Raw genomic sequence first — 26,304 nt, forward strand, 5'->3', positions numbered from 1 at the left:
TTAAAAAAATAAACTTTTCTTCAAACAATATGGTTAACTCAAGATAGAAGGGTAAAGTATACATTTTTTGGAACTGTAGAGGCTTCTTTTAAATTCATACGTTTCAACTACTGACAAAGCCCCCAAAATCCAGAGCTTCAACGCAAAAAGCCTCTAACATTCTTGACACTCTTCCAAAACTTCTGAGCTTTTTCTTCTCAACAACAAGCTCCTTTCCAAAACGTGCCACTCTCCCCCTCATCTCTTAATCATCACGTATCCCATCAAAACTGACATGGTGACTTCCAGTTTCTCTATAGCCTTGTTACTACCCTGACACTGTGGATCACCACAGTTGCTGGATTTGTCATAATCTACAAAACCTCTGGATTCTGGTCTTTCTAGACAAATGCCTTCATAGCATCGTATGAATATCGTATTTATGTAGCACCTACACACAGCATCATCCCATTATAATGATTCTTGTAATACAAAGCTTCATGGTACCCCTGTATGGCAATAAAAAAGTTGCTCTGACTACAAGACAAAATTGTTATTTCAGTAGAACTAGAAAATAAACCATATCTCTCAGAGCTGACTCGAAGCTCACCATTGGTATGCATAAATCAGTGCTTCTATCACTCACATGTCTGTCTTCCCCGCAAGCCTACAGACAAGCTGCAGAATCTAGTTCCATGTATGATGGTTCATGTTCAGAACTGACTTGCAATGTTAACAGAAAAGCAATGACTTTTGTTACTCTTTCATTCAAGAAAAATGGGCCTTCTTCTCCATGCTCTTCCACATTGTTACCGTCTGTGAAATGACAGTAGGAGCTGTGCATGAGCTAGTACAAATAAAGCTGTATTCATGTGTTTTTTCTTTTATAGCTTTAAAAAAATACTGGCATAAAATGATGGAATCTGTAGATAATTTTCAGGTTTCTAGGTTTCTTCAAAGTGAGGAACTTCATTACTTTGAGTCCTATCCTTCAGACCCAATGCTATTTATACATTTTATTCCGCACATTAAAAGCAGAATGTATGAGTGATTCCTATAGCAGGCAACAGAACTGAGGAAAGAAATCTAACCCCTAAGCACCATGTTAAATTTTAACATCATCATCTCCTTCTTCAGTTGTGTTTTTGAATGAAAGTGTGTGTGGCTGGAGGGCTCTGCCCGAACTAGGTTCTGTGCGTTAGCTATGCCCCAAACACGCCTATCAGAACAGTTCCCTTTTGGGGATACAGGTACAGGGCAGCCTATTTATAGCAATATCACAAGCAACCTGATTTAAGGCATGAAAAAGGCGTCAGGGTGACCCATCCCACGGAGAAAGGTATCTCTTGTCATGCACAGTAGCACATCTTGTAGATGCTAAGGAACTTCCATGGTGAGAATACAGGGCTGCTCAGGTGAACCGAGGCACAGTAGGGGCCTGTATTGTTCCAGAGCAGCACTGTAGGTGCCAAAATACTTTTTTGAAATTAAATCTTAGGTTTTTTGTTTGCTTCTGGTTAGATACCACAAAAAGCCCCCATCTCGATAGCCTCGGGATCACGGTTTCCTACCATGTACTTGCTAGCATTGCTTCCATATCAAAACAAAGTGACTCCTTCTCCGGCAGTATGAAGACAGAAAGCAGCTCAGCTCCACATATTTGGTACTATTTTACCGTATTCTCCAAGAATATTATAAAAAGTAATATTTTGCAAAAATGGCTACTTTTTCCACAAAGCTACTTCTATTTACAGAAAATTAGTTAGAAGTCATAGAAACTGCAAAGAAGGCTTCATGCCAAAGGCTGTTTCATTAGATATTTAGACAATTTCTAAGACTAAGTAAAATAGATACAGAAGTATATGCAACATCATCATTACAAAAGTGAACTCTGGTTAAGCATTATCCCATCCAATTGCTTGGGTTTAAAAAATTTAGTTCAAGAGAAAACTTAGTGAAAATGAATCCCTCTGAAGAATCAAATTACTTGTTAAAACAACTGTCAAATTGCCATTTGCATAACTAAAATATTGGGAAAGACTCAATTTGCCTTTTCATGCAGTGTACTTTATTTGTAAGCCTTTTGATATGAGTTCAGCTGTGTTCCTCACTATCCACATTCTCAGATGTCACTGCCTATAGATGTAATAATCCCATGTTAATTCCTCCTTCAAATTTTCAACAATGAGTACACTAGAACTAGGGCTGAGTTTTATTCTATTTTTTTGCCAAATATTCTTTGCAACTACAGACGTTTAATTAAAGGCTGTTAGACAATTTAAAATTCTCAGAAAAATACAAATAAAAGCTGTTAATGAAGTAAATATCTGTTTAATTTACAAACATCAGTATTATTACTGATATCAGTCCAAATAAGACAAAGCACACTGCATTACACATGTACATCTAACTTTTTTGTAAAAAAAATAATAAAATAAAATTGAAAAACATCTGCATTTTTTACAGGGTACCCTGGGTTTTACTGAAAGAAGAACACAACCCACTATTAATGATTACCAATTCTACATTATAATTTAGCAGCAACATGTTAACGTGGGGAACATTAGGGCAGTAAAGTAGTTTTATTATTTGGGGAAAGTCACAGTTCTTGATAGCACAGCCTTTTTTTCTTTTTTTGTAAAAAAGGTAAAAAGCTCCATGGGAATATTAATTTATAAAGATCTACTTTCTAATGTCATTTTCTACACACCATCTTATTTTCTGTAAGTACTGCATATAGGGAAAATTAACTTCTATACAATTGCCATCTAGTGTAAAGACATTTTGTCATACATTACAGGTTCTTGGAAGGTGTCCTGAATATCTGCTGTATGTGAAAACTGCAGATTGTCATCACTTTCAGATTCAGTAACACCAAGTGGTCAGATTCTAAGGAAAAGAAACAGGGAAGGGGAAGGGGAGAAAAAAAATAGACCAAAAACATTTACCCCAAGACGACATGCTACGTTAGTTCTATTGCAAAAAATCCTGATTTTTAAGTCTTTAAAAAAAAAACAAAAAAAAACAAAAATACCAGGACAAATATAAATTAATATATATTAAAGCATTGAAAAACAGTAAAAGGGGTGGCCTAAAAGGGTTAAGTACAAAGTACTTTGATACAATAAATATTTCTCAATGAAACCGAATACTGTATAGAGTTGTTTAGAACTCATAGAAACAGAAATCCATATTATTACTAATTTATCCATCAATAATCTATTTTTATCATCCCCATAACATTTATATTACAAAAAATTAATACTGGAAAAGGGCAGATAAACACTTTCTGTATGCTTCTTTTGCTAACATGCTGACATAAAAGTATACATCATTAGGAGATTTCAGGATTATAGTATATTCTTGTATCTCCCATTTCCCATCCAATAAACGGGACCCCATCTTCTCAAGATCCTTAATAATTCCAAAACATAAAACGTATCTAATACAACTGTTATTTCTGTATAATCTCATTCTTTTCACTCATAATGCTTCCTCATCCATAGGTAAGTGATTGGTATGGTCTGTCAAGACAATAAAATATACTGATACGAAAGTGAAAAAACAAGCCTCATGTTGTGGTCAACATTTCATCTCTGAGCTGTCAGTTGAAAGTCACATGTATATAGTGTCAGTGTATCTTCAGCACGTTATAAAGAAGAATCCATGTTAAAAGCAGTTAAGTTTCCCATCACTGTTGCAATGTTACCAGGTCTTTTTTTTCTTCAAAGCTCCTCTTGGTTATGAGAAGTCTCAGTTCAAGCACTTGAATCTTTTTGCAAATGAAGAAAAAGTCTTTATTCTCATAATAAAAATAAGTCTGTTCTGTATTTTACAATATATTTCAAATATTTCCACTATGAAGCATTAATTAGTCCGACACGGTCAATAAGTATACAACATTTTCAAAAGACAAGTGTGACAGGGACACATTTAGGAGGGGCAATTTGTACAGCCACACTTTACCACTTTTTCAACCTCGTCCACAAACGAGGACCCATCAGTGCATTCAAAAGAATATTTCCGTCTCTTGCTCCTGAGTGGTCCACAGCACTGCCCATTTGAACATCCTCCTTTACATTCTAGTCTCGATACCTTCTTGGTCGTCTGGCACGCAGCATACCCTTGCTGCTTTTGGTAGTAATCTCGGACTCGTTCCCCTCGACAAGAGATTTCTGTAGCAAACAACATTTAAAACAAGAGGTACGCTTTTGAGATGCAGGTCAAAGAATGGTTGACATCATTGCTAAAGAAGATGCTGTGTTTCTAATTGCAGCTAGGATTGATATTTTAAAGTTTGACCCAGGCCGTATATTGGAAACTCAGGGTTCTATCAAGCACCATTTGATAAATGCTGAGTTTTATTTCTTATGCCTCCTATTTTCAGTAAAGTTTATACTATGTATATGTAAACCATAAATACAAAGCTATTACAATGACAAGAAAATTGGAAGCTTAAATCTTTTCCTCTTTTATAAAAATACACATCTTCTGTTCTTACATTGCTTGCAGCTGGTTCTATTTACCATAGGGAAATGTTTCAGAGAGCATGCAATTTAATTTATTAGACCTGGAGTTTAATATTATTCAATCTGTTATTTAATACAAGTTACATTCCAGTAACTTCATAAATTACTGAGGTATAAAACCAGCTAAAAATGAGACATCTGTTAAAAGTTCTACAACCATACTCTTCTATTCTATTCACATCTATGTACAATACAAAATAAATGCCATCTGGGGTAAGGGAAACGGAGGGAGAGGGAGAGCTTTGATAGACAAAGGAAAAAGTTGAGGGAAAAGTCATCCTGTTTTCATCCATCTCACCTGCATAATTCGCTGTGATAAATCAGTTGAAGCTGAGAGGTCAAAAGTAGAGTTTGTGATAAAACTAGGAGCAGAATCATTGGATTTGGCTTCTCAGATGCAGAAGGCAGAGAAACAATAAATACAGAAAGATACAGCAGGTAAAAGGTAATAGTTAAATATAGTAAAAATGTGCTTCTGAATAAAGGGAAAAAAGAGAGAAATGTTTTCACAGCAAAACATTTGATGAAAAAGTCTTCAAAATATAAAATATTTAAATTCATGGAAAAAGACTGATTTTTCTCTCACCGAGATAAACTCTTATGGTCAAAAAAAAAAAAAAAAGAAGCAACAGATGTGTGTATTGTGGGGAAAAAAAGTTGGTAATGTTTTTGGCTGTTCATGTTTTAATAAAAAAACTATTTTCTAAGAACAAAACAATAACATGACTTAAAAAAAAATACTTAATATTTTTTACCTTTATCACAGCTGTCCCCTGTGTATCCGCTGCTGCACTCGCAATATGGTTTCCCAAGTCCTGAAAGCCTGCATTTGCCATGTTTACACCTGATGGATTGGCAGGGGTTAAACAGCATTTCCTCTTCATCACAGAGGACTCCCCCATGTCCCTGCAGGCATTTACAACTGTATGAAAACGCATTGATCGGCAAGCAGGTACCATGCACACATCTACAGGGGAAACAAGCCCAAGAGAATAAAAATAAATTATTCATCAAAGTTCAGGCTAAGCAACATTAACTACAAGTATTTTGGACTGTATTCAGAAGAAATTTCTTTTGTTACTAATGGACTTTTTCAGTGAAATGCAGTGAAGTGGTTTATAAGCTTTTTATAATTGGTACAGATGTTTACACAAAAGAAGCTGTAGTACAGAGCTCTGTTTCACCAGAAAACAGCCACTGTAGATGTGTTATGGAAGACTTTTACAGGCCACAGTTATTAAAACCAACAATTCCTCTCTACCAGAATTTTCTGCATGCTTTTGGGTGCGAGAGGAATACAGCAAGATCAAGTCCAAATGAGTAAACCATTAGGATCAAGTATAGAAAAAAGGATACTCACCCGAAATTCTGGCCCTTGCATCATTTAAAAAAATATTGGCGCTCATGAAGTATGGGGCTCCCAGCACTAAGACAGGTCAGACTCTTCCTAGCTGAAAGTTTTCTGATCCGAGCAGTGGCAGTTTCCAAGCTGAACACATCCTGGGGCTTCAAAACCACTGGCCAGCCACAGTCACTGCCACTAGCATGGTCACCCAACAGATGAGCCTGGTCTTTACTTCACTGAGAGCCAGCAGTACTCACTTACTGGAAAGACTCGCACAAGATGAGGCTGCACATTGTCAAGCCTCACGCAACTAATATGACTAAACTAGCTGTTCTCTCTGTTGGGCTCTAGTAGATGTTTGTGGCATGCTCAATTCTTGTTGTTAGACCAAAAAGGCCGTGAGTTAAGCTGCACCTACTAAGTTCTCATGTGCGGTATGGGAACACACAGCCAGGCTTAGTTCTCTGAGAGAGATGTGGTCTTTCCCGAAAGGAGGATGTTTAATTATCTTGTCCTAGATGTAAGCTGAAGATTAGGGGAATTCATCTTCTGAAAGCATCACAAATTACTTGTAATAAAATCACTTCCCTTTGTTGGTGACAGAGGGTCAATAATTTTCTTCCTAGAAATAATGTCATTTCCTTCTACTGTTCTGTTGATACACAAGCCTTCTATCTATATACAGTTTCCTAGGGAGACCACAAGTGATGATTCCACCGTAGGGAGGAATGCAATTTCACACTCACACTCACAGCCCCCCTAACGTTTCTCTTCTCTGTACTGTAAGATTTCCGAGCCCAAAACCTAATTAGTAGGTTGTAGCTGCCATGTAAATAAATAAATAAATAAATAAAATAAAATAAAAAGCTTCAGATTGAAAAAAAATCCTATTCAATCTAAAATCAAATCCTTTGTTTCAATTTTGAAGATTGCAAAAACTCACATAAAATGGCATTTCATAGTAAAGCAAGAGCTGTGTTAAGAAAAACTGAAAAGTTTTGGATGAAATATTGTGTATTTCTGGAAACATTTTGCTTTCACTCTACTCCTGCAGTCCAATAAGAAATTTGATAAAATTGAAATGAATAGACAACACATTTTTAATCTGACAACCTGCATTATCTATCTAAAACAGTTTCAGTTTATAAATGTCACCAAGTTCCCCTCATAAATGAAATCTGCATTACAGTTCTCTCTCTAGCTTTATCCTTGATTCTCTGTGAGCACTTTAGCAAGGCCTAACTAGTGGGACAAAGGAAAAAGAGCATGGGAAGACATTCACATCACATCCACAGGATATTCAAATGGAAGGCACAACACTTAGCCTCCGTTCACATATCCAGTTTGGGATTCAAAACTGCAAAATTATACCTAACTAATAGCTCTGACAACATCCAACTTGCCTATTATGTACGAGTCCGTACTTCTGAAGCAGCAATGTTCCCTATAAAATTCCAGACTCTTCCTGTGGTTGAGGTCTGTGATATTCCAAGACCACGAGACTAAGCAACTCAAAATCCAAGGACCATATCAAAAAGCAGCTAGTTCTCATTTAGTTTTCCCTGTGTTTTGCATTTGAGCTATTCACCACTTGCAAAACAACCACGTTTAGGACATCTGATCTATGAATTTACTCAGGCGACACTGACATCATGACATATTCTATACAGGCTGTTTTAGATGTCAAAGCAATCTGTGTCAGGATCTTTGGTAAAGTTCCGCTTGACTTAGAAGATGATTAAATCTAATGCCAACTCTCATACTTTTGCTTCCACCTGTTCTTTGAAGCACTAAATTTCATCTTCAGACTGTACTGAAAGGCACATCAAGCCAAGTGCAAACTCTCAGGCACAGTTTCATCTTATCTAATTTTAGGTACCTAGTCAGGCGCTCAAGTTAGAAGTATAGTTACCATAAGCTCCCCACACAGTCATGGAGAGAAACAAGCATATATATCCAGAAAGTGACCACTTGAGGTCTAATATATTCTTTAGAAATGTATTTTTTTCTTTACTGACTATAGAGTAGACTCTGGGTCAACAGATTCCTAATTCAAGCACCTAGAGCTGGGTAAAATAAATCTAAGTGTCAAGCTTTTTTGTGGTGTGCAGGGATCCAGCATCTCTAAAAGATGAGATATTCATCTGATCTTTAAAACACAGACTACAGTGACAACTCTGCTTCTCAGATAAGAGGAATGTTACACTATACTACAAGGGCAAAATCCATCTATTCAAGAGACAGGATTTAGGCTTGAATCTAAAAACACAGAATCAAATTCCACAAGACAACAAAAACCTCCTTCATTACCAATATATTATTTTGGTTCGCCTTTCTCCCCTAAAAACTCATAGTACAGTATACAGCTGAAACAAAAACAAAACAGTATTTTTGAGAGCTAGCAAAATACTAATATTGTGCTCACTTAATGCTGTGCTGAAAGAAAATCCAAACTGCCTGTATCCGATACTTGCCAAGTTGTTTAATTCATTGCAAAGAGCACTCAGATTGGATATTGAAGCGTATAGTTATAAGAACCTACAAAGAATCTAATTTTTCTAGAATACTTTGAAGAAAATCTTTGGGTTCTATTACTGTCGAACTTGATGATGACAATTCCATTTTATTTTTGACTCCCAAAGTACAAAAAGGATGTGGTAGACACTGCATATATATGTTTAACCTGCTGCGGCTGCCTTTCTTTATTCTCTTAAGATACTGTGAAAGAGGACAGGATAAGAAAAAGACCTCATAAATAATGAAGTGCTACAATGGTATGCCTTAAATTTTCATTGCTGTGGCTCTGGGAAGAGCTAAAAACTTAATAATCCTGAAACATTCCATAATGAATGTAAACAAAAACATACTAACTGGGGAATGGAGCTTTAAAGGGTCAGTCTCAACAACAGATCATATGCCAGAAGATCACTTAAACACCATTGTGTATGGGAGTTGAAAATCACCTCATCAGAATCTCTTAGCAAGCTCAGGCCACTGGTCCTCAAAAGTTATAAGGCCAGACCACTGGAAAAGTAGCAGTAGCAGCCAAAAAATTAAAGTAGGCTTGCTTTATTCTAAATGTATAGTTGATGTTGTCAAAACAACGTTTGCCACAGCGTAGTAAAGACAGACAGTGGCAAGGGCAGACAGAATGACATCTTGTTGCACATGGCCAATAAATCCTCAAAAACTTTGAACTTCTGAAGTTTCTGATCTTCTTGTGCTGGGAGATCATAAGCCAAAAAATTGAATCCGTCTCTATGGTAGGTTTGTAAGACACATACATATAAATACATATATATACATACATATGTGTGTACATATATACACACACACATATATATATGCACACACACACCCCCATCTCAATAAATGTACATAAAATGCCCAAGCTAAAATGCTTTAGTCAAATCATATAGGAACAAAAATTTAACTTCAGCAAAAGAATCAGCACACATGAACTTAACCAGGAGTTTACCATAAAGGTAGAAATCTTTTTTCCAGCCCAAACCTGAGAAATATAAAAATACTGGATATATCTACTGTATCAAGTTTTTAAAACATATTAGAGAATAGTAAGAATCTTATTTTTATAAAGTTATAAATAAGCAAATGGATTTTTCCTCTATTTGCAAGGTCTTCTAATTGACTTTTGTATGAAGGGTCACATCAATAGTTGCACTTGAATTGATGTAACCACATCACTGTAGAATTGTGTGCAAGCATCCAGACTTCAATCATATCCCATGTTAAGGCTTTAGACAGAACTTCAGTGGGTGTGCTTATCTGCTCCTCTAAATTGGAGGCTTTTCCTCATTAAGGAAATGCCCAGTATATTTTGTTTCTTACTGAAAAAACTTGAACTTCTAAGGAAAAAAAAAACCCAAAACAAAAGAACAACCCCATAACAGGAAAATTATCTGCATATTACACTACTGTTCTGCCTTGAGGAAGGACATACTTATTTCCAAGACAAGGGTCATTAGTTTGCTGATCACAGAGGGGTCCAGTCCATCCTCCTTCACACTCGCAGGAAAAGCCCGACTGGCTGGTTGCCTGGCATGTCCCATGCACACACAGTTTCTTATGGCAAGGCTCGCAACCTGGAAGAATCCCCACTTGCAGAGGCACATTTCTGAAGTCCTGGAGCTCACTGTTGATATACAGATTACGGATGCAACCATGGAAGCTGGTGCCATTCTGTCCTGGAGACTGGCGTAAAGCTGCAATGTTATTTTTCACAGGCATGCCTAGAAAATCAATAATAGCAAATAATCAGTGTAATCTTTGGTACAGTTTTCTATAGCATTTTCCCCTATTTTTTTCTAAATATTAAAAAATATTTGTTCCTAATTAACTATTCATAGACATTCAGCCTGATGAGCAATGAGCTAGTATTTAGAGCTCTTCATGGTTGTCCAGCATGCATGCAAACCAAGACCAAAACCAGAGGTCTGTAGCTCCAGCTACTGAGATGGATAAAGGAATCCACATGGGAAGCTCGCAACAGTGAAAGGGTTTGGATATGTAACTCCGTTTTTGACTCGATGCTATTAAGTACAGGATGGTACATAATTTCGAAAACTTGAAACAATAGGAATTGTTTTGAAATTTAGCACTTCGAACTTGATTTTTATAAGCTGCAAATATACTCAGACCTGGATGAATTTAGTAGGACCAGTGGAAGCCCACAAATCTGGAGCTGACATCCACAGTTCAAATGTGAAATTTTGCACATTAAAATTTTTGCAAAGTTCAATTGTAAGAAGTTCAGTTACTTTCAAACATGTTTTTGTTGAGCATGTCTGAAAAACAGATTCATAAAAAAGTCACTCATATTTTGATATTCACAGTTTTGAACACAGATAGCCAATAATAATAATAATAATTCAATATCAAAACAATTATGGGTAGATAACTCTAATTAGTAAAAATGATCCTGATGCTGATTATTTTCAGAATAATTCATCTGTTGTAGTCTATAATTGCTACAGGTATAACAGGAGCGGGAGGGTATGTGTGATGCAGTTATCATCCTGTTGTGATCAATTTAAGGCTAATTCAGAAGGAACATTACTGAAATATTATTTTCTTGTATCAATAAACCTTCTTATCCCTCCACTCCCTGTTTTTTTTTTTTTTTTTTTTAACTTACTCTCAATGCATTGGCCTATATTAGTTAGTCCTTAAGATATTAAATTCAAATAATTAATACAGAAATGCCTAAATGTCTGAGACTAATAAGTGATGGGAATCAAGGTGCCTTGAACAGTAAAGAAGGATCTGTTCACCTGAAAACAAATGATCTTGTTAGAAGCACGGGTCTATTCCTAGGTAAAATTAATGATTTCAGATCTGGTACTTAGTACCAGATGAGAACCAGAGTTGCTCCTTAACCATGTAAAGTAATACTTCTAATGATTTTATAAAGTTACTCACAATGAACAGTTGCTGTGGAAGTGCTAGGCAACCTAATGAAGTAGACTTGCCTTTCATTCAGATTGTAATCTCATTTGGGCTGAGCTTCAATGAACACTACTGTATCTATACTGCTGAGGAGCGTAATCTTTTCCAATCTTATCAGCTAAGAAAAATGGTTACTTAGCTTGGGAAGCACTTAAATTAAAGGACTCAGACAGTGACAAAGTGAGTATCTAGTTTAGAAGCTGCTGGAATGAAGCAGGCACAAATGCCAAGTAGTGGATGCCCTACCTGTCTCAGAAATAGGGACTTTCATGAAACAAAGTGCCATTCTCAGCTGACTCCTAGTAAAATATGCTCTAAATTCTGCGAGAAGAATGTGAAATATCAGTGAAGTCTGAGACCCCTTTGGAGGGTTTTTGAGAAGAAACAGACTGTCCCTTTAGACTTCTCACCAAAAGCCATAAAGGGCTTTCAATATGATTTATAATATGCCTTTGTTATAGAAAGACTAATATCTAATGTATGTAGTCTGACCTCACAAAAGAGCTATACAGTTAGGAAAAATGTCAAAAAATTGTATGAACTGATTAAACCACTTTTTGTAAAAATAAAATTAAATTACTCCTTCCCAACCAACCCAAAAAATTATGACCCAAGAATAACTTTGTCAAAAAAAAAAAAAAAAAAAAGAGATAGAGAGAGAAAACCATACAAGGGCTTGCTGTCAAATCTGAATTTCATTCATCCTGCCAGCTGAGGTGATGCTTACCAGAAATGCCATTTTAACAGGAAGGTGAGAAGTGTAAGTGTAAGCTACATGATGATATAGGTGTCAAACTCTGACTTTGGCAAAGACAGAAATACTGCATAAAATTCTAGTGAGAATTTGAGTTCTTAACTGATGGAAATGTGTGATCAAATTCTCTAAAAATTCTAGATACAGTTGGGCAAGAAAAAACTGAATGACTTTCAAAAATGGGTAATATAAAGATATAAGAGTGAAAGGTAATTTTCTCAAATATTTTAAAGACAATAAATAGGCAAAAATAGAAACCTAACGGAAAAGTTGAGGAACTGAATATATGTCTACTGTGTTTTGGTTTATCTTATGCTTCTAATAGTGGTTTTCATTCTGTTGTGGACCAAAATTTTCTATGGCAGCTGAAAGAATTTTCTGATTAGAGCCTGAATGTGAAGAAGATAAATAGAGGGAACCCAGGGCCTTCCCTAAAGCATATGCTCTGTAATGAAAAAGACTGCTGGTCTTCAGAATCAAGCTGCAGAAGGAAAAGATCATTTCAGAAATTTATTTCTTCTGGTACCTCAAGATGATGATGCAGATTAATATTATATTTCTAATGGCGACACAGATCTGCAAGGTGTAGAAGTAAGGAAAAGATCTGTAAGTCACAACTCAATAAGTAAGTATTAGCACTGTGCAAAATACATGTTTATACTCCACAGTTTGCACTCATTTCCTTAAGAGGTGCCTACACTGACAGAGGGATCATTCTGGACTAATCTCAGTATTCAAGAATTGGCATTAGCAGTCACTAATGGCAAACTGATGTTGACAGTTTGAGTAAGTAAGCATACGGTGTCTTAATAGAATCTAGGACCATCTCTTTTTCCAAAATGTGACATATCAAACTATCTTAACAACACTGCAAAAATGATACACATGAAAAAAAATAGAGATGTGCTTCCACAAAACAATCCCAGAACAATCCTCCTTTCAAGATTCATAATATAAAGCAGTTTTAAAGGCAGCTCGCATATATATAATAACTTTAATTCTTTTCTCTGCTGGTATGGGGAGTGATGACTAATGCTAAAATCTATCTTGTACTTCCTTCTGTCTTAGGTGGACAGAACCAATGACCAAACCTGAAAAGATCTGACCAAAAAGCTGAAGGGTTTCAAGGAAAGAATGGGGATTTTCAGAGGCAAACATCAACTTACCTCTCATTACTTGCAACTGAGGCATTCATTACAGTGATTTTACAGCAGAAAGATTATTTAATCTGAATCAAAGCAGCTTCCTGTTGTCTTTTCCATTACAGATAAATTGAACCAAATACCCTGAGCTTTTCTGTATACTCAGAAAAATGAGGACAAATAGCACCTTTGCTAGATAGAACAGGCATCTCATGAATGTGCTATTGGTAGTGTACCTTTTTGCAAGGAGAAAAGATGCTCAAGTCTAAAAGCTTATTCTCAGACACAAAAGAGTTCTTAAGAATCAAGACAAAATTAAAATGAAAAAGACAAAAAAGTATATATTCTTTTTATAGAAAGAACAGATTAAAAGGAGACTTCTTACAAGTCTTAAGAGAGACTGTTAACCTTAGACAGGAAGGTGTAAAGTTGAACGGAGTGGAAGTTTAAGACTGGCAGAAGATCAGCACTATTTAAAAGCCGTGTTGAAGCACTCATCACTAAGATCTGAGGGCTGCTATAAAGGACAGTAAGAATGCACAAAGCGGTGGCTGAATTTTCTCTTTTATCTATTCATAGCAGGTTATGCAGGGCCACCAAAAGTTCAATAGAGAATGCTAATTAAAAGAATGGGCTTGCACCCCTCACTCTACAGAACAAATCGGGCCAAATGATCAAAACTGTTTCTTATAATTTACCTCCACAAAATTATCTGCTACCAGCTTTACTGAAACAAAAAATTTCTTCTTCTCAAAAAGCAAGCACCCTCTCAACCCCCCCCCCAAAACCCCATCCCCTGCCACATACTGTGAGGCAAGTAATGTAGCTCTCCAGTCTGCCTCTTACCAAATGTCACAACTTCTACCATCCTTAAACAATAAGACCTCCAGAGAGAAATTATACTTCATGGCTTTATACCTTGCTATAATTTCCTGCAGATATCTGTACAGTGAAATAGAAATGTAAAACATTACCAAAACACAGTGCTAGCATTCTACACTCACTGCACAGGCATTACTAAATCTTCAGGTAGCTAAACATTGGAGAACTCCTCCTAAATGCACTTCTTCAGCATAATAAAAAGCTATATAACAGTAGAAAGTTACAAAATTTTACAGTGGGATTCACATATCCCTACTGATAAAAAAGCAACAGCTACACTTTATGAGGACATGCTTCATTTTTTAACAAAATCCCAAGTATAACTGTGTTATTTATTCTTATTTATCCACTACTAGTCATTAAAATTGAAACTACTGAGACTATCTGCTGAAATTTTATCTTGAGGTGTTATCTCAATGAATGGGTCTCTTACCACGTGTTAATCACCATGTATTACCAGACTAAGTTAGCTATGATGCTGTTAGTAAGAAACAGTAAGATGCTCTTACCTCCTACATATAGTGGAGAGTCAAAATTCAGAGTGGATTGCTTGGACAAGTTGGTAATTATCTTGGGGCTCCCTCCATCAATAGACAAGGACAGAATCTGATCCATGGCTAGCAACTCCACAATGTGGAAATTGCCATCGTTAATAGTCTCCACGCTGCAAAATAAACATTAATATTAATTTTAAACAGTTGATGCTCTGTTTAGAATGCTTTTTATCTTCTTTCCTTTAAATAGTATACAGTTTCAAAACAGAACTTCTCCAGGAGTGCAGTTTCCTGAAAACTACGTTTTAAGTAAAGGCATTCATGCATGCTGAAGAGCTAATGCAGTGTAATATCCCTTCAATAACACTCTATTAACAATATGTATTTTAATTATTCATAGCTCTTTCTCATTCAAAGTTATTCCTGTCGCCACCAAATCATGAACTACATAAATGTAGCTTCGCTGGTATTCTAAACATCAGTGGAGATACATTTACTAGGCAGAATGCCAAATGCAAAAAAGAGTTTGGAGTTCCTATGCAACAGCAACATTTTAAAATCTTATTTATTTAAAATCTTATTTGACTCTGTGTGTGCACGCGTGTGTATCCTAGATGTTGCACAGTATTCAGTTTACATATCTTGCAAATCCTGAGCTGACTCCAGTGACGTATAAACCTATTATTTCATGAAATCTGAGACTGCATCTAGTTGTAGACCTGCCAGACAAAGTCACATCATTGGTTCAGACAGCTCCACTTATGCTAGCACTAAAGTAATTGCTTGTGTTTACTATGCATGGTTATTTGTGTATTCAGCTTTTGGCTAGTACAGAGACTATTGTAGTATTGTAGTAAAAATAAGGAAAAAATAATTCAACTCTAGACAGGATAATCTAATATAAACTTTTTTTAGCACTATCCAAGATAGAAAAAATAGTGTTATTTTGAATAATAGTCATTGATAAAAGTGAATGTTTTATTCAATTTTATACTTGTGTTGAATACTTTACCCTTCTGTAAACTCAAATCTTATTTTTAATAAATGCAAAATTATACAGTTAAAATACACTATTTCCACACATTAAAACATTTCATGAAATTGTAAACAAATTGTTATAAAATACATACTGCATCCAAAAACAGAAACAATTTTAGGATGCTTATTGCAAAAGAGTATGCTCTTACTAAACAACTTTATATTGTATTTTAAAGGAACAATCTTTTTCCTGCGAAATGCTTTTAGTAATCTACTAAAACCACAGTTCCCTTGGTATTATTACCTAACAAAGTTTAGCACTGTTTCCCTACTACATAAATTTAAGCTTTGATTTTATATTGCCGTCTGAGTGCAATCATTTCTAAAAGTCATTTATTTTAAGTAAAATGTCTCTTATAGAATCCAGAGCAGTGCCAACTGCTACAATTTTCAGCAGGTAAGCATACAGTAGATGCAGTTTTAAAACACTAAAGGTGTAAATACAGCAGAAAAAGATTCAAGAAGAATTCTTTTAATATTCCCTTTTACTTCTGAAAGTAATTTGTAGCAACAATTGTAGCAACCAGTTGTAGCAAACAGATCACGAACAAGAAATGACGCCTATTCTCTTTTTGCTCACTCTTGCAATATCTGTTTGAGAAGAGTGCCATCAAAACCTCCTTGGAAATTCAGGTGATATTTTAAGGTAATAAGTTTTTGGAGAACTAGAGAAATTTGGCTTTGAAAGAACTGCAAAAAATTTTGCTCTAAAAGCAGATGTGGATTCTGTCTCTTAATGACTTTGGAAGCAAAAACCGTATCTTTTTCAAGATTCGCACTTTTTCTCAGAATCTAATTTTTAGGTTTCTCCTCAGAATCCAGGGAAGGGAAAAGTCCCACTTTTTATGACTGCCTAACACAGAAGAGAAGAGAAACTGCCATTTCATTTCTGCTTATGCTGTGAAGTTCTGCACTTTACACTACTCTGCAGCTAAGAAATTATTTGACAGTAACGCCCAGGAAAAAAAAAAGTAGCACTTCCACGTGTGAGTTCTAGTAGAACACAAATGTATAAATTCTCTGCTGAAAGCTACCTCTCAGTCAGTTTTAATTCAACAAATAATATAGCATCTTTCCAACTTTTTTGCGTAAGTGTTATTTTCCAAGCAAAATCATGTCTTTTGGCAGTATGTTTTAATTACAAAATGTCTGACACTACATTACATTTGCATATCTTCTCTTTAACTATCTATTGAAAAAAATGTGACTTTAATACAAGGAATTAATACGTATTTTGTTTCTGTTAGAAATTTGTTTTATGCAGGTTCACCTGTAAATAGCAGAGGCTGGATAAGATCCTGTATCATAACTGACCCTCACTCTACCACGGTACAGCTCTACTGCTATATGATCTTTATCGCCTTTGTACAGCAGGATCCCACTGTCTTCATCTGTGGCAATCTAGTTAAAAAAAAGAAACACTTAGAAAGTAACTAAAAATAAATATTAAATTAAAATGCTCTATTAAGTGAATCTCTGAATTTACTGATATAATCTCTTACTTCACTATAAAATTCTTGTAAAGAGTGTAAAGCTCTTTAAGTGAGCCACTGATAACTTTGGCTACTTTTCCACACTATGAAGAGTCACTTGCATGTTTTTGAAGATCAGAATCCGCAATGCAATTTTACCTGCAGCGTGATGTTGGTTTGGGGGCGTATCTTGGCTGAAGGGATTTGTAGATAGGATTCCTTGTTCACAAAGTTTATACTGATCAGCTTTTCACACTTCTCACCCTGGTAGCCTGATAAACACTGACATCTTGGTTCACTCTCTTTTATGATACACTGGGCTCCATTTTGACATTCATAATTATCACAAGGGCTGGTGCGAGGTAGAACCATTGGTGGTGAAAACTCACAAAACAGGCCACTAAATACAAACAGAAAAATCAGTATTTCCAAGAAAATTGTGACTTTGACATACGGAAGCCATATGTGTTTGTACTATCTTCAGATCTTTCTCACCTGTATCCTTCTGGGCAAACACATGTATATCCATTAATGGCATCGGTACACTGTGCTCCATTTTTACATTTGTTGTCCTGGCAGTCATCAAAGTCAATATCACAATGCTCACCTACATATCCAGGTGTGCAATCACATCTGTGAAACAGGAAAGCAAGTGGAATAGCACAGTGCCTTTTTACCATACGGCATGCTTATGACAAAGTTAAGGAACTCCTGAATTGTTTAAAACACAAGGAAAAAATCTCTTGTAATATAGTTAAAATTAGAGATTGTAATTCAATGCATTACTGGGACTATATGTATAAAGGCTATATGTAGCTTAATCATGTTATTATATGGGGAATCTACAATTGTAATGAATACAGGTTTGCCATTACACTTGCTTACTCATTATCTGACATTATATCAAATATTTGTGGTTTAAATCTAGAGAGCCCTCGTGAATCATTTTGACAGTTCTTCTTGGAATTTATGAGTAATGCAGAACACTAAAAATAAGCAATATACTCAGTCACTGAAACCCAGACAAATAATCCACTGGAGGATATTTTCTTTGTAAATTACCGAACAACTGTGAATGGACCGACACTCCATTTATAAAGTATAGAGGTTAAACATACAAATTTTTCCCTTAGATTTTAACCATCAGGATTCACTATAAATAGCTTCATGGTTATGAGCTATTCTGTGAACGAACAGAAGTCTCAAAACAAACCCTCTACCCCCTCAGCCCCTCAAAAGAAAATGGACTGAACTGTGTATCCTCAAGCTAGTATGTAAGGTTGGTTTTCCTTCCATGCAACTCTGACTGTTAATGCTAGTGGCATTTCTGCAAGGAATTCTCATATATTAGACTGAGTTAGAACTCTGTGAAAAATGAATGGAAAAGATTACAAATCCATGCATTCATATGATTTTTTTTTAATTAAGACATATGTAATTGATTTCATTAGACCTTGTGATCCTCTTCTTGGTTTTGTTTCCTTTAATATCTAAAACTTGTTCTAAAGTACCAAGAGTGATTTTAAATAGATGAAAAACTTTAAATTATATGAGTAAGAAAAGGGAAAAGGAATATAAAGCACACTATTTAAAAGCTGACTAAGTGAGATACATGCTTGAAGTTACTGCATGTGTTATTTTATGATTTAAAATCTCAAAAAGTAACATGGCAGACATGAACTAGGCAGTAAAGTATAAGATGCCAAACTAGTTTTACTGAAGTGACATGAATAAACATAATGCACAACAATTTCAATCCAACAAGTCTGAAACATGTTCCAGTTTAAAACTATCAACTTCACGTTCATTTGAATATTATATATATTTGAATATTTTTTGCCACATTTTAAATAATGTGCAACTTTAGAAGTAGTAGGAATGATAATAGATGATAACCTAGGTCTGGCACAAGAGCACACCTCACATAAAACAGGTGCTTATGACGACAGTTTAAAGCTGCAGGTTTCCTAAATTTACTAGCCTAAAGTCCATTAAAAACACTTTAAGGTGTTTCTTTATCAGCATATTTTTATCAGTTATAATATTGTGTAATTAAAGATTAGTTGTCCTTGGGATGAATGTCTTTATTTTTATATCTTCTAATGTGCCTTACTAATAAATCTCTTCTGCAATTACTATTCAGAAAAGAGTAAAATAATCCCACTTCAATTAAATATACTTATTTTCCTACAGTCCAAGTTACCAAAAATATGTTGTATAGACTGGCACAGAGACTAAACTCTCTACTTTTCTTAGCTCCTATTTAAAATCTGACTGGAATTGGAATGGATAAGGATCTGTTAATTCAGTAAGAAACATTTAAGCAATAACGTAGATCTACATGAAAATAAGCAGGCCTATTCTGCCAAGATATTTGATAATAATTGAAATTAGTATTTTGAAAATAGAACTGACTTCTACTAAAACAAAAGCAAAGGAACTGGAGCAGGATAAAGAAACAGAAATTTAGACGCAGTTGGACTGTGACAATATCTTAGACTTACTTGTATCCTTTGGATGTCAAGATACACTTTGAGTCATGCTGGCAAGGATTCAGGTCTTGAGCACAGAAATCTAGTTTCTCCTCACAGAGCTCACCTGAAATGCAATGAATGCTGTTAGCTCAGTAACAATACCACAGTGACCTGAAAATACCTGTTTCTATCTTAAAAGTAATTGTTGTAACTTGAATTGTTAATGCTAAAACATCCATACTTCATTATGTAACAATAAATACTACTATTTTAATTTTTGTTGGTACTCCCTTTACAAAAGAAAATTTCCTCAATTCAGTCAGCCAAGTATCCATGGGTATAAATGACAATTTTGCAATAAAATATTTTTTAGTTTAAAATATATATCTAGCTATGCTGTACAGCAAAACACTAGTGCATGAATCTCTTTTCACTAACACAAAAAAGCCATCAATATGCTTTTCACTTATTTATATCTGAACACATTACACGCAGAAACATTCAGATTTGTATTAGAACTAATTATTCTAATTATCTGAAAAGAACTGTTGTTAATATCACTGTGTATCAATATAATTCCAATTATCCAACAATGAAAACTTGCTTTCTACTTTAAGTCTTTAAATAAGACACACTGATTCTTGCATTTGTTAATGTACCATAATTACTATAAACCGCTTTGTGAAAAGAAAAAAAACCCAACAATGTCAAATGTCTACACTTCCCTTCTCCTGGAAGCTTAACAGTGGCTGTAATTCCCAACATGGGCTGTATAGTCCATAAAATATTTTAAAATGGTTAAAATATGATTTCACTGCATTTTATCAAAAGTAAACACTAATGGGTGCATAAAAAGATCAACTAATGTCTTGTTCTCCAACTCTCTAATCAGAAGATACCACGAACAGTGCTCTCTCTAAGTGTATCACTAGTTCATAAGAGAGGCATACTTATTCCAGCATTCATATGAAGAACATATGTACGATCCACAGGTGTAAAGCCTGTGTCTGTTGAACTTAGGGACTCATGGGTCTAGCGGGCCCTGAACCCATGGCAGGAGCAGGGTTGTCCCCTCTCAGTTGTCAAGTAAGCCAAGTGGGCAAAGGGAGAGAACTACAGCTGTGCTCCGAAAGGAAGAGTGGAGCGTGGCGGCAGATGCCTGCACTGCTCAGGTGAGATTTGCCTCCAGAGAAACACAGTATTTGGTATCCCTCAGTTTTACTCATCTGAGTGAGTGCCATAGTGGCCTGCAGTTTAGGTAACTAAGTAACCGATATCTACTGGAATATCTGTAAGGAATTTTTGGAGTGGGCACATACCCATAGGTGCATGTGTACATGTGTGAACAACTTCTTCAGCTACTCGTGTTATTATGCCATTAATATAAGCAATAAGGTATCTGACATTCTGCACTGCTCGTTGTCATGTTCTCAGAGTGTCTAGCACCACACAGGACCTGCCCTCTGGCTCAAATGGGTTTTAGCATAACAGAAGTACAAATAATAATAAGCTGAAAAAAAAAGTAGATGGTTAAAATGTCTGTGTTTCTCTCTCTTTTTTAAAAAAAGTCAAGTCGACAGGTTCAACAGAGCCTCCTGAGAAAGGTGTCATTTCCACAGCAAGTGTGCTTAAGTACCAGTATGTAAGACTTTATATCATGAACACTAACAATGACTACTCAGCACTTGAGATGTTATTTCCAGAACTTATCTTTTAGGACGTGCAGAACTTGTTTCAAATGACAGACAAATAAATAAAACTTAAAGAGCTAAGCAGCAGTCCACATTAACATCAAAAAGAAAAAAAAAGCCAAAACGGAACCAGAGTGAAAGATGGTTGTGCTGCATAAAACATGTCTGAAACATATATTTAAGGATGAAAAGGCATGGGGCCTCCACATCTTCAAGCATGACAAGGGAAGCCAAAACCAGCCAGACAAGTGCTTTGCAGCCTTCCAGCAGAAAACCCTAGACCAAAAGATCCAGACTGGTTCTACACAATGATTAAAAAAAAAAAAATGATGGCACATTACCATTTTGAGAACAGTGCAGTTTCCCTACAGAACCAAAAAAATCTTCGAGTTAACACAAGACGATGGCCTTTGAGCACAGGCTAGTCCTCAGGAAAACTGTCAGTAACAACGTGATTTAGTCAATATGTTTAGGAAATTGAATGAAGATCAAATGCAGCACACTAAAGATGACTAATAAAAAGGATTTTAATTCCATCCTCAAAGCTTCTTCAACCTGTCTATAGACCTATTAGCCCAGAAATGCTGAACTGTTATGACTGGGTCAGTGCACAAAGAATCCTGAAATACCAGGAATTCTTAGCATCCCAGATTATATCAAAACCAAACCAGATCGCTTTCTCTTTTGAAAGAGTTTTGTTTGAACAAACACATGCATAAGATTCACATAGCGGTTGTCAATTTGCAAACTTGTTTTAATGGCTGTAGACCATTAAAAGGCCAGTAACATTTAAAAGTAATTTATATATGTATATATACACACACATATATATATATGTCTATGCGTGTATGTGTATGTGTGTGTATGTGTGTATATATATACACACACATATATATGAGAATTGAGAATTCAGATTTTCAGGATCATGCAGTAGAAACATCAAAAATCACTTTTTAAAAAATCTAGTTTACATGCATTCCTATGGGGTAGAAACATGTGTGTACGTGTGTGTCTCTATATCTATATCTTATTTTGAAGTATATTCTGTATTAAATTACTTGCAGAGCTGCAAAATATATGACCCCTCCCAATTACAAGTAATAAAAATATGGCTGTACAGAATGGTGCTAACACCTGGACAAAAATTCCTCTAAACATTCCCAAGGTTATCAGTTCTAACAGTGTATCAAAGACTTTCTGAAAAAGACTTACTGAGCCTATCTTTCAAGCATGGTTGGAAGTTTCCTTTCTCTCTACAGTTACATTTACAGTAACAGTACAGTGGAAAATCCCCCAAATACCTAGAAAAGACAAATTAGCACTGGCCTAACAGGACCAAACAATTTCACCATTGCTGTTAACTTTATTGAACCGGAATATTTTGCTACGGGATAGAAATTGGGCCATGGCTTAGACTACTATTGACAGTGACCTCTGATATTTCTTGAAGGATTCCAAACGTGCCCAACAGCTTTATGGAGCAGTGTCTAATCCCGTGCAATTTTCCTTCCCATCTAGACTCTTACAAAATACATCAATATGAAGACATGAAAATACTCTTAGTCAGAATACACTGCCTTTTAGTAGTCATGTGCTGATGGCCCTAATATCTTCTGAACATCACTGAGAGCTCAATCAACTCATGAAAAGCTCAGGGAGGTTTGAAAAGTCTTAATTCCCAGCTCCCAGTTACAGCTGGGAATCCTGCACACAGGCTGTGAGTCAGACTGGAATTTTAAGATTGAAACAGGCTTACAGCTTTGAAAAATGTCCATTTCAAGCCATAAGATCACAGAATCACAGAATCGCTGAGGTTGGAAGGGACCTCTGGAGATCATCTAGTCCAACCCCCCTGCTCAAGCAGGGTCACCTACAACATGTTGCACAGGATCATGTCCAGGCGGGTTTTGAATATCTCCAGAGAAGGAGACTCCACAGCCTCTCTGGGCAACCTGTTCCAGTGCTCTGTCACCCTCACAGTGAAGAAGTTTTTCCTCATGTTCAGATGGAACTGCCTGTGTTTCAGTTTGTGCCCGTTGCCTCGCGTCCTGTCGCTGGGCACCACTGAAAAGAGTCTGGCTCCATCCTCTTGACACCCTCCCTTAAGATATCTGTATACATTAATAAGATCCCCTCTCAGTCTTCTCTTCTCCAGGCTAAACAGGCCCAGCTCTCTCAGTCTTTCCTCATAGGGGAGATGCTCCAGTCCCCTAATCATCTTTGTAGCCCTTCGCTGGACTTGCTCCAGTAGTGCCACATCCCTCTTGTACTGGGGAGCCCAGAACTGGACGCAGTACTCCAGATGTGGCCTCCCCAGGGCTGAGTAGAGGGGGAGAATCACCTCCCTCGACCTGCTGGCAACACTCTTCCTGATGCACCCCAGGATGCCATTGGCCTTCTTGGCCACAAGGGCACATTGCTGCCTCATGCTTAACTTGGTGTCCACCAGCACTCCCAGGTCCTTCTCAGCAGACAACATCCACTGCTCTCCCCTCATCTACCCAGCCAGTCATTCCATCATAGAAGGCTATCAGATTGCTTAAGCATGATTTCCCCTTGGTGAATCCATGCTGACTACTCCTGATCACCTTCTTTTCATCCACATGCTTGGAGATGGCCTCCAGGATGAGCTGCTCCATCACCTTTCCAGGGATGAAGGTGAGGCTGACTGGCCTGTAGTTCCCCGGGTCCTCCTTCTTGCCCTTTTATATAATAATAATGCAACACTACCAGGCCTACTGCTGCCAAATGGTTTGCAAACATCATCAGCTTTTGCTGAAATTATGGTCGGACTACGATCTGAGTACTGGAAACTTTCCAGTTTGCACAGTACAAAGGTGCAGTGACTGAAACAGGAGAGAAACGAATATTCAAAAAAAACAACCCTCGCCTTAAAAGGACAGGACTTATGTGCTGAGCAAGACAGCATAAAAGGAAGGAGAGTATGCCCCTGTATTTGCAAAGTGTACGTATTGTTAAAAAAAAAAAATCAGAATTATATCATTGGAGGAAGCATTCAGCAACTAGCCTAGGGAAGGAAACAGGAATCAAGGAAAGGACATGGTAAACACTGCAATCCATGCAGTTAAATGAGAATGTAAAAAGCCCTATGAACAAAAAAGTCAGTTTTTACAGAAGGTACAAACTCTTTCATTGTAAAGAGTAGAATTCATGACAGATATGCCCATAGGATAAAGAAAAAGAAAAACAAGAAAAAAATCTAGGATCGAATCCAAAATATGTGAATCAGATACTGAATTTCTGGGTGAAAATATATATAAAAGAAGAACAAACCAAAATAACCCAAACACAAGCTCTTAATTTGTTCCATTAACATATTTATATCCTGAGTGGAGCTCTCCCATAAGCAAAATATAACAGTTCAGGAAAAAGTTTATAGAAAAGGTAAGTAAAATTATGTGATGTGGAATCTTAGACACTGAAGAATACCTTCCTAGTACAGCAACATCTCCTTTGACACACTGAATAACCAATGTGTTATTCAGAATTTAACCAAGACAAGGTGAAGAGGAAAGAAACACTTTGTTGAAATGAAACGATAGTCAGCTCCTGGTTTTATTGGAAGGAAATGTTAGAGAGTTACCTAATTTGGAAAATATAATGCAATGTTTTTAAAACCATACTTCAGAAAAAGTGAACGTGAAACAAATGTCTGAATTCAAGGAAGCTTGACATCAGTGTTGTGTGTGCACATTCTTTTATTCATCTAATAACATTATAGCTGAGGCTTCTGTAAGAGCTTGGCTAAGTAATTACATTTTTGAAGACTGGAAGATTTCTGTACATAGAAAAATAGGCAACAGACTAGTTTGTTTCAAAATAAGCAGTGGATAAAATGTCAGAAATCCTATGAAAAGTTTCCAACATTTAAATAGAAAGAGCAATAATTCTTTGCATGAGATATCTTGCTTAATCTGTGGAGTCTCATTTCTGGCAAGGGGTACGCCTGAAACCAGTGGGACTCTGACTCTGCATGGTCAGTGCAGCCTGAATGAACAGATCATTCCACAGTCAAGACTGGAACATTTACTGAGATTTTACAGCTATATATAGAGACATAAGACTCTCTATAGAGTCTTTAGACTTGAAACTTAAGCAGCCAGACAGCATTGTTACATACAGATGATGAACTGTGTGTAACCTTTGATTACCTAGCCAATCAGAGTTATAAGCTTGCTAGATTCATAGGTCAGGTGGTGGTTCACTCTTATGATTTGATGAGATTATAAATCGCAGAAAAACTTAATTCTGTATTTGCCTATATATATATATATATATATATATATATATATGACAGGTAGTACAACAAATAATAAGGAACAATGCAATGAGGTGAAAAAGGATTTACATCATGGTTATTTTGAATAAGTGGGCAATAAATTCAAAATACAGTTAAATAAGGAAATATGAGCCAGTATATTACTGAATGAAGAGGAGAGCTTTAACACAGACAGATATGGAATTCTGAATAGAACAGTATATTGATAATTCATTGACCAAGAAATTACAGGCTTACTAAAGAAACAACCTTAAAACCACCAGTGTTATTAGCACAAAGCTGAATATGATATTAGAATAAAAACTGGGGACAAAATTCAAAAGAAAAAAAAGTCAGTTTTAATTATCATAACCATTTTTTTTTTCTAGAAGACTTATCCCTTGTTCCAAAAGAAAGATATCAAATATATATTGCAGACCTACTGATAATTACTGAAATAGCTGGATTTTATATGTGCACATATTTGTCTATTCCAGCTTCACAGCTTGGCTGCCATATACTGTAAGTCAACTTTTTCAATCTTTATGTTTTATCAAATAGGTATTATCATCTGAGTCTGTGACTGGGAGTCACTGTTTAATTACTTTTGACTCAAATTGCCAGTAGACTGTAGGAAAATGTTAATGCTATTTATCAATGTATATACAGAAAAGTGCTGCATTTTTATGAAGTCTTGAGTTTGATGAACAGTAGACAACATAGATATAGTATCTAAAGTGCTAAACACGCGGTTCAGAA

The 26,304-nt window shown here is 36.0% G+C and overlaps 1 protein-coding gene across 5 annotated transcripts in view; it reads right to left on the reverse strand.

The window, feature by feature from the left end:
• Positions 1-2,294: 2,294 nt before the first annotated feature.
• Positions 2,295-26,304, reverse strand: part of SLIT2 (slit guidance ligand 2) — a 257,918-nt gene continuing 233,908 nt past the window's right edge. For 2 of the 5 annotated variants that reach the window (XM_067298185.1, XM_067298183.1), the window contains 8 exons: positions 19,606-19,699; positions 17,597-17,734; positions 17,261-17,501; positions 16,900-17,030; positions 14,607-14,761; positions 9,815-10,103; positions 5,264-5,475; positions 2,295-4,154 (listed from right to left, as the gene is read on the reverse strand). In XM_067298185.1, coding sequence (XP_067154286.1) covers positions 3,913-4,154; positions 5,264-5,475; positions 9,815-10,103; positions 14,607-14,761; positions 16,900-17,030; positions 17,261-17,501; positions 17,597-17,734; positions 19,606-19,699 — 1,502 coding nt within the window. In that variant the 3' untranslated portion in view covers positions 2,295-3,912. Of the gene's footprint in view, positions 4,155-4,806; positions 4,896-5,263; positions 5,476-9,814; positions 10,104-14,606; positions 14,762-16,899; positions 17,031-17,260; positions 17,502-17,596; positions 17,735-19,605; positions 19,700-26,304 lie in introns of all 5 variants that reach the window. The other 3 variants (XM_067298186.1, XM_067298184.1, XM_067298187.1) reach the window with 3 other exon arrangements.

The sequence above is a fragment of the Apteryx mantelli genome, chromosome 5 (genome assembly GCF_036417845.1).
Source record: "Apteryx mantelli isolate bAptMan1 chromosome 5, bAptMan1.hap1, whole genome shotgun sequence".
NCBI lineage: Eukaryota > Metazoa > Chordata > Aves > Apterygiformes > Apterygidae > Apteryx > Apteryx mantelli.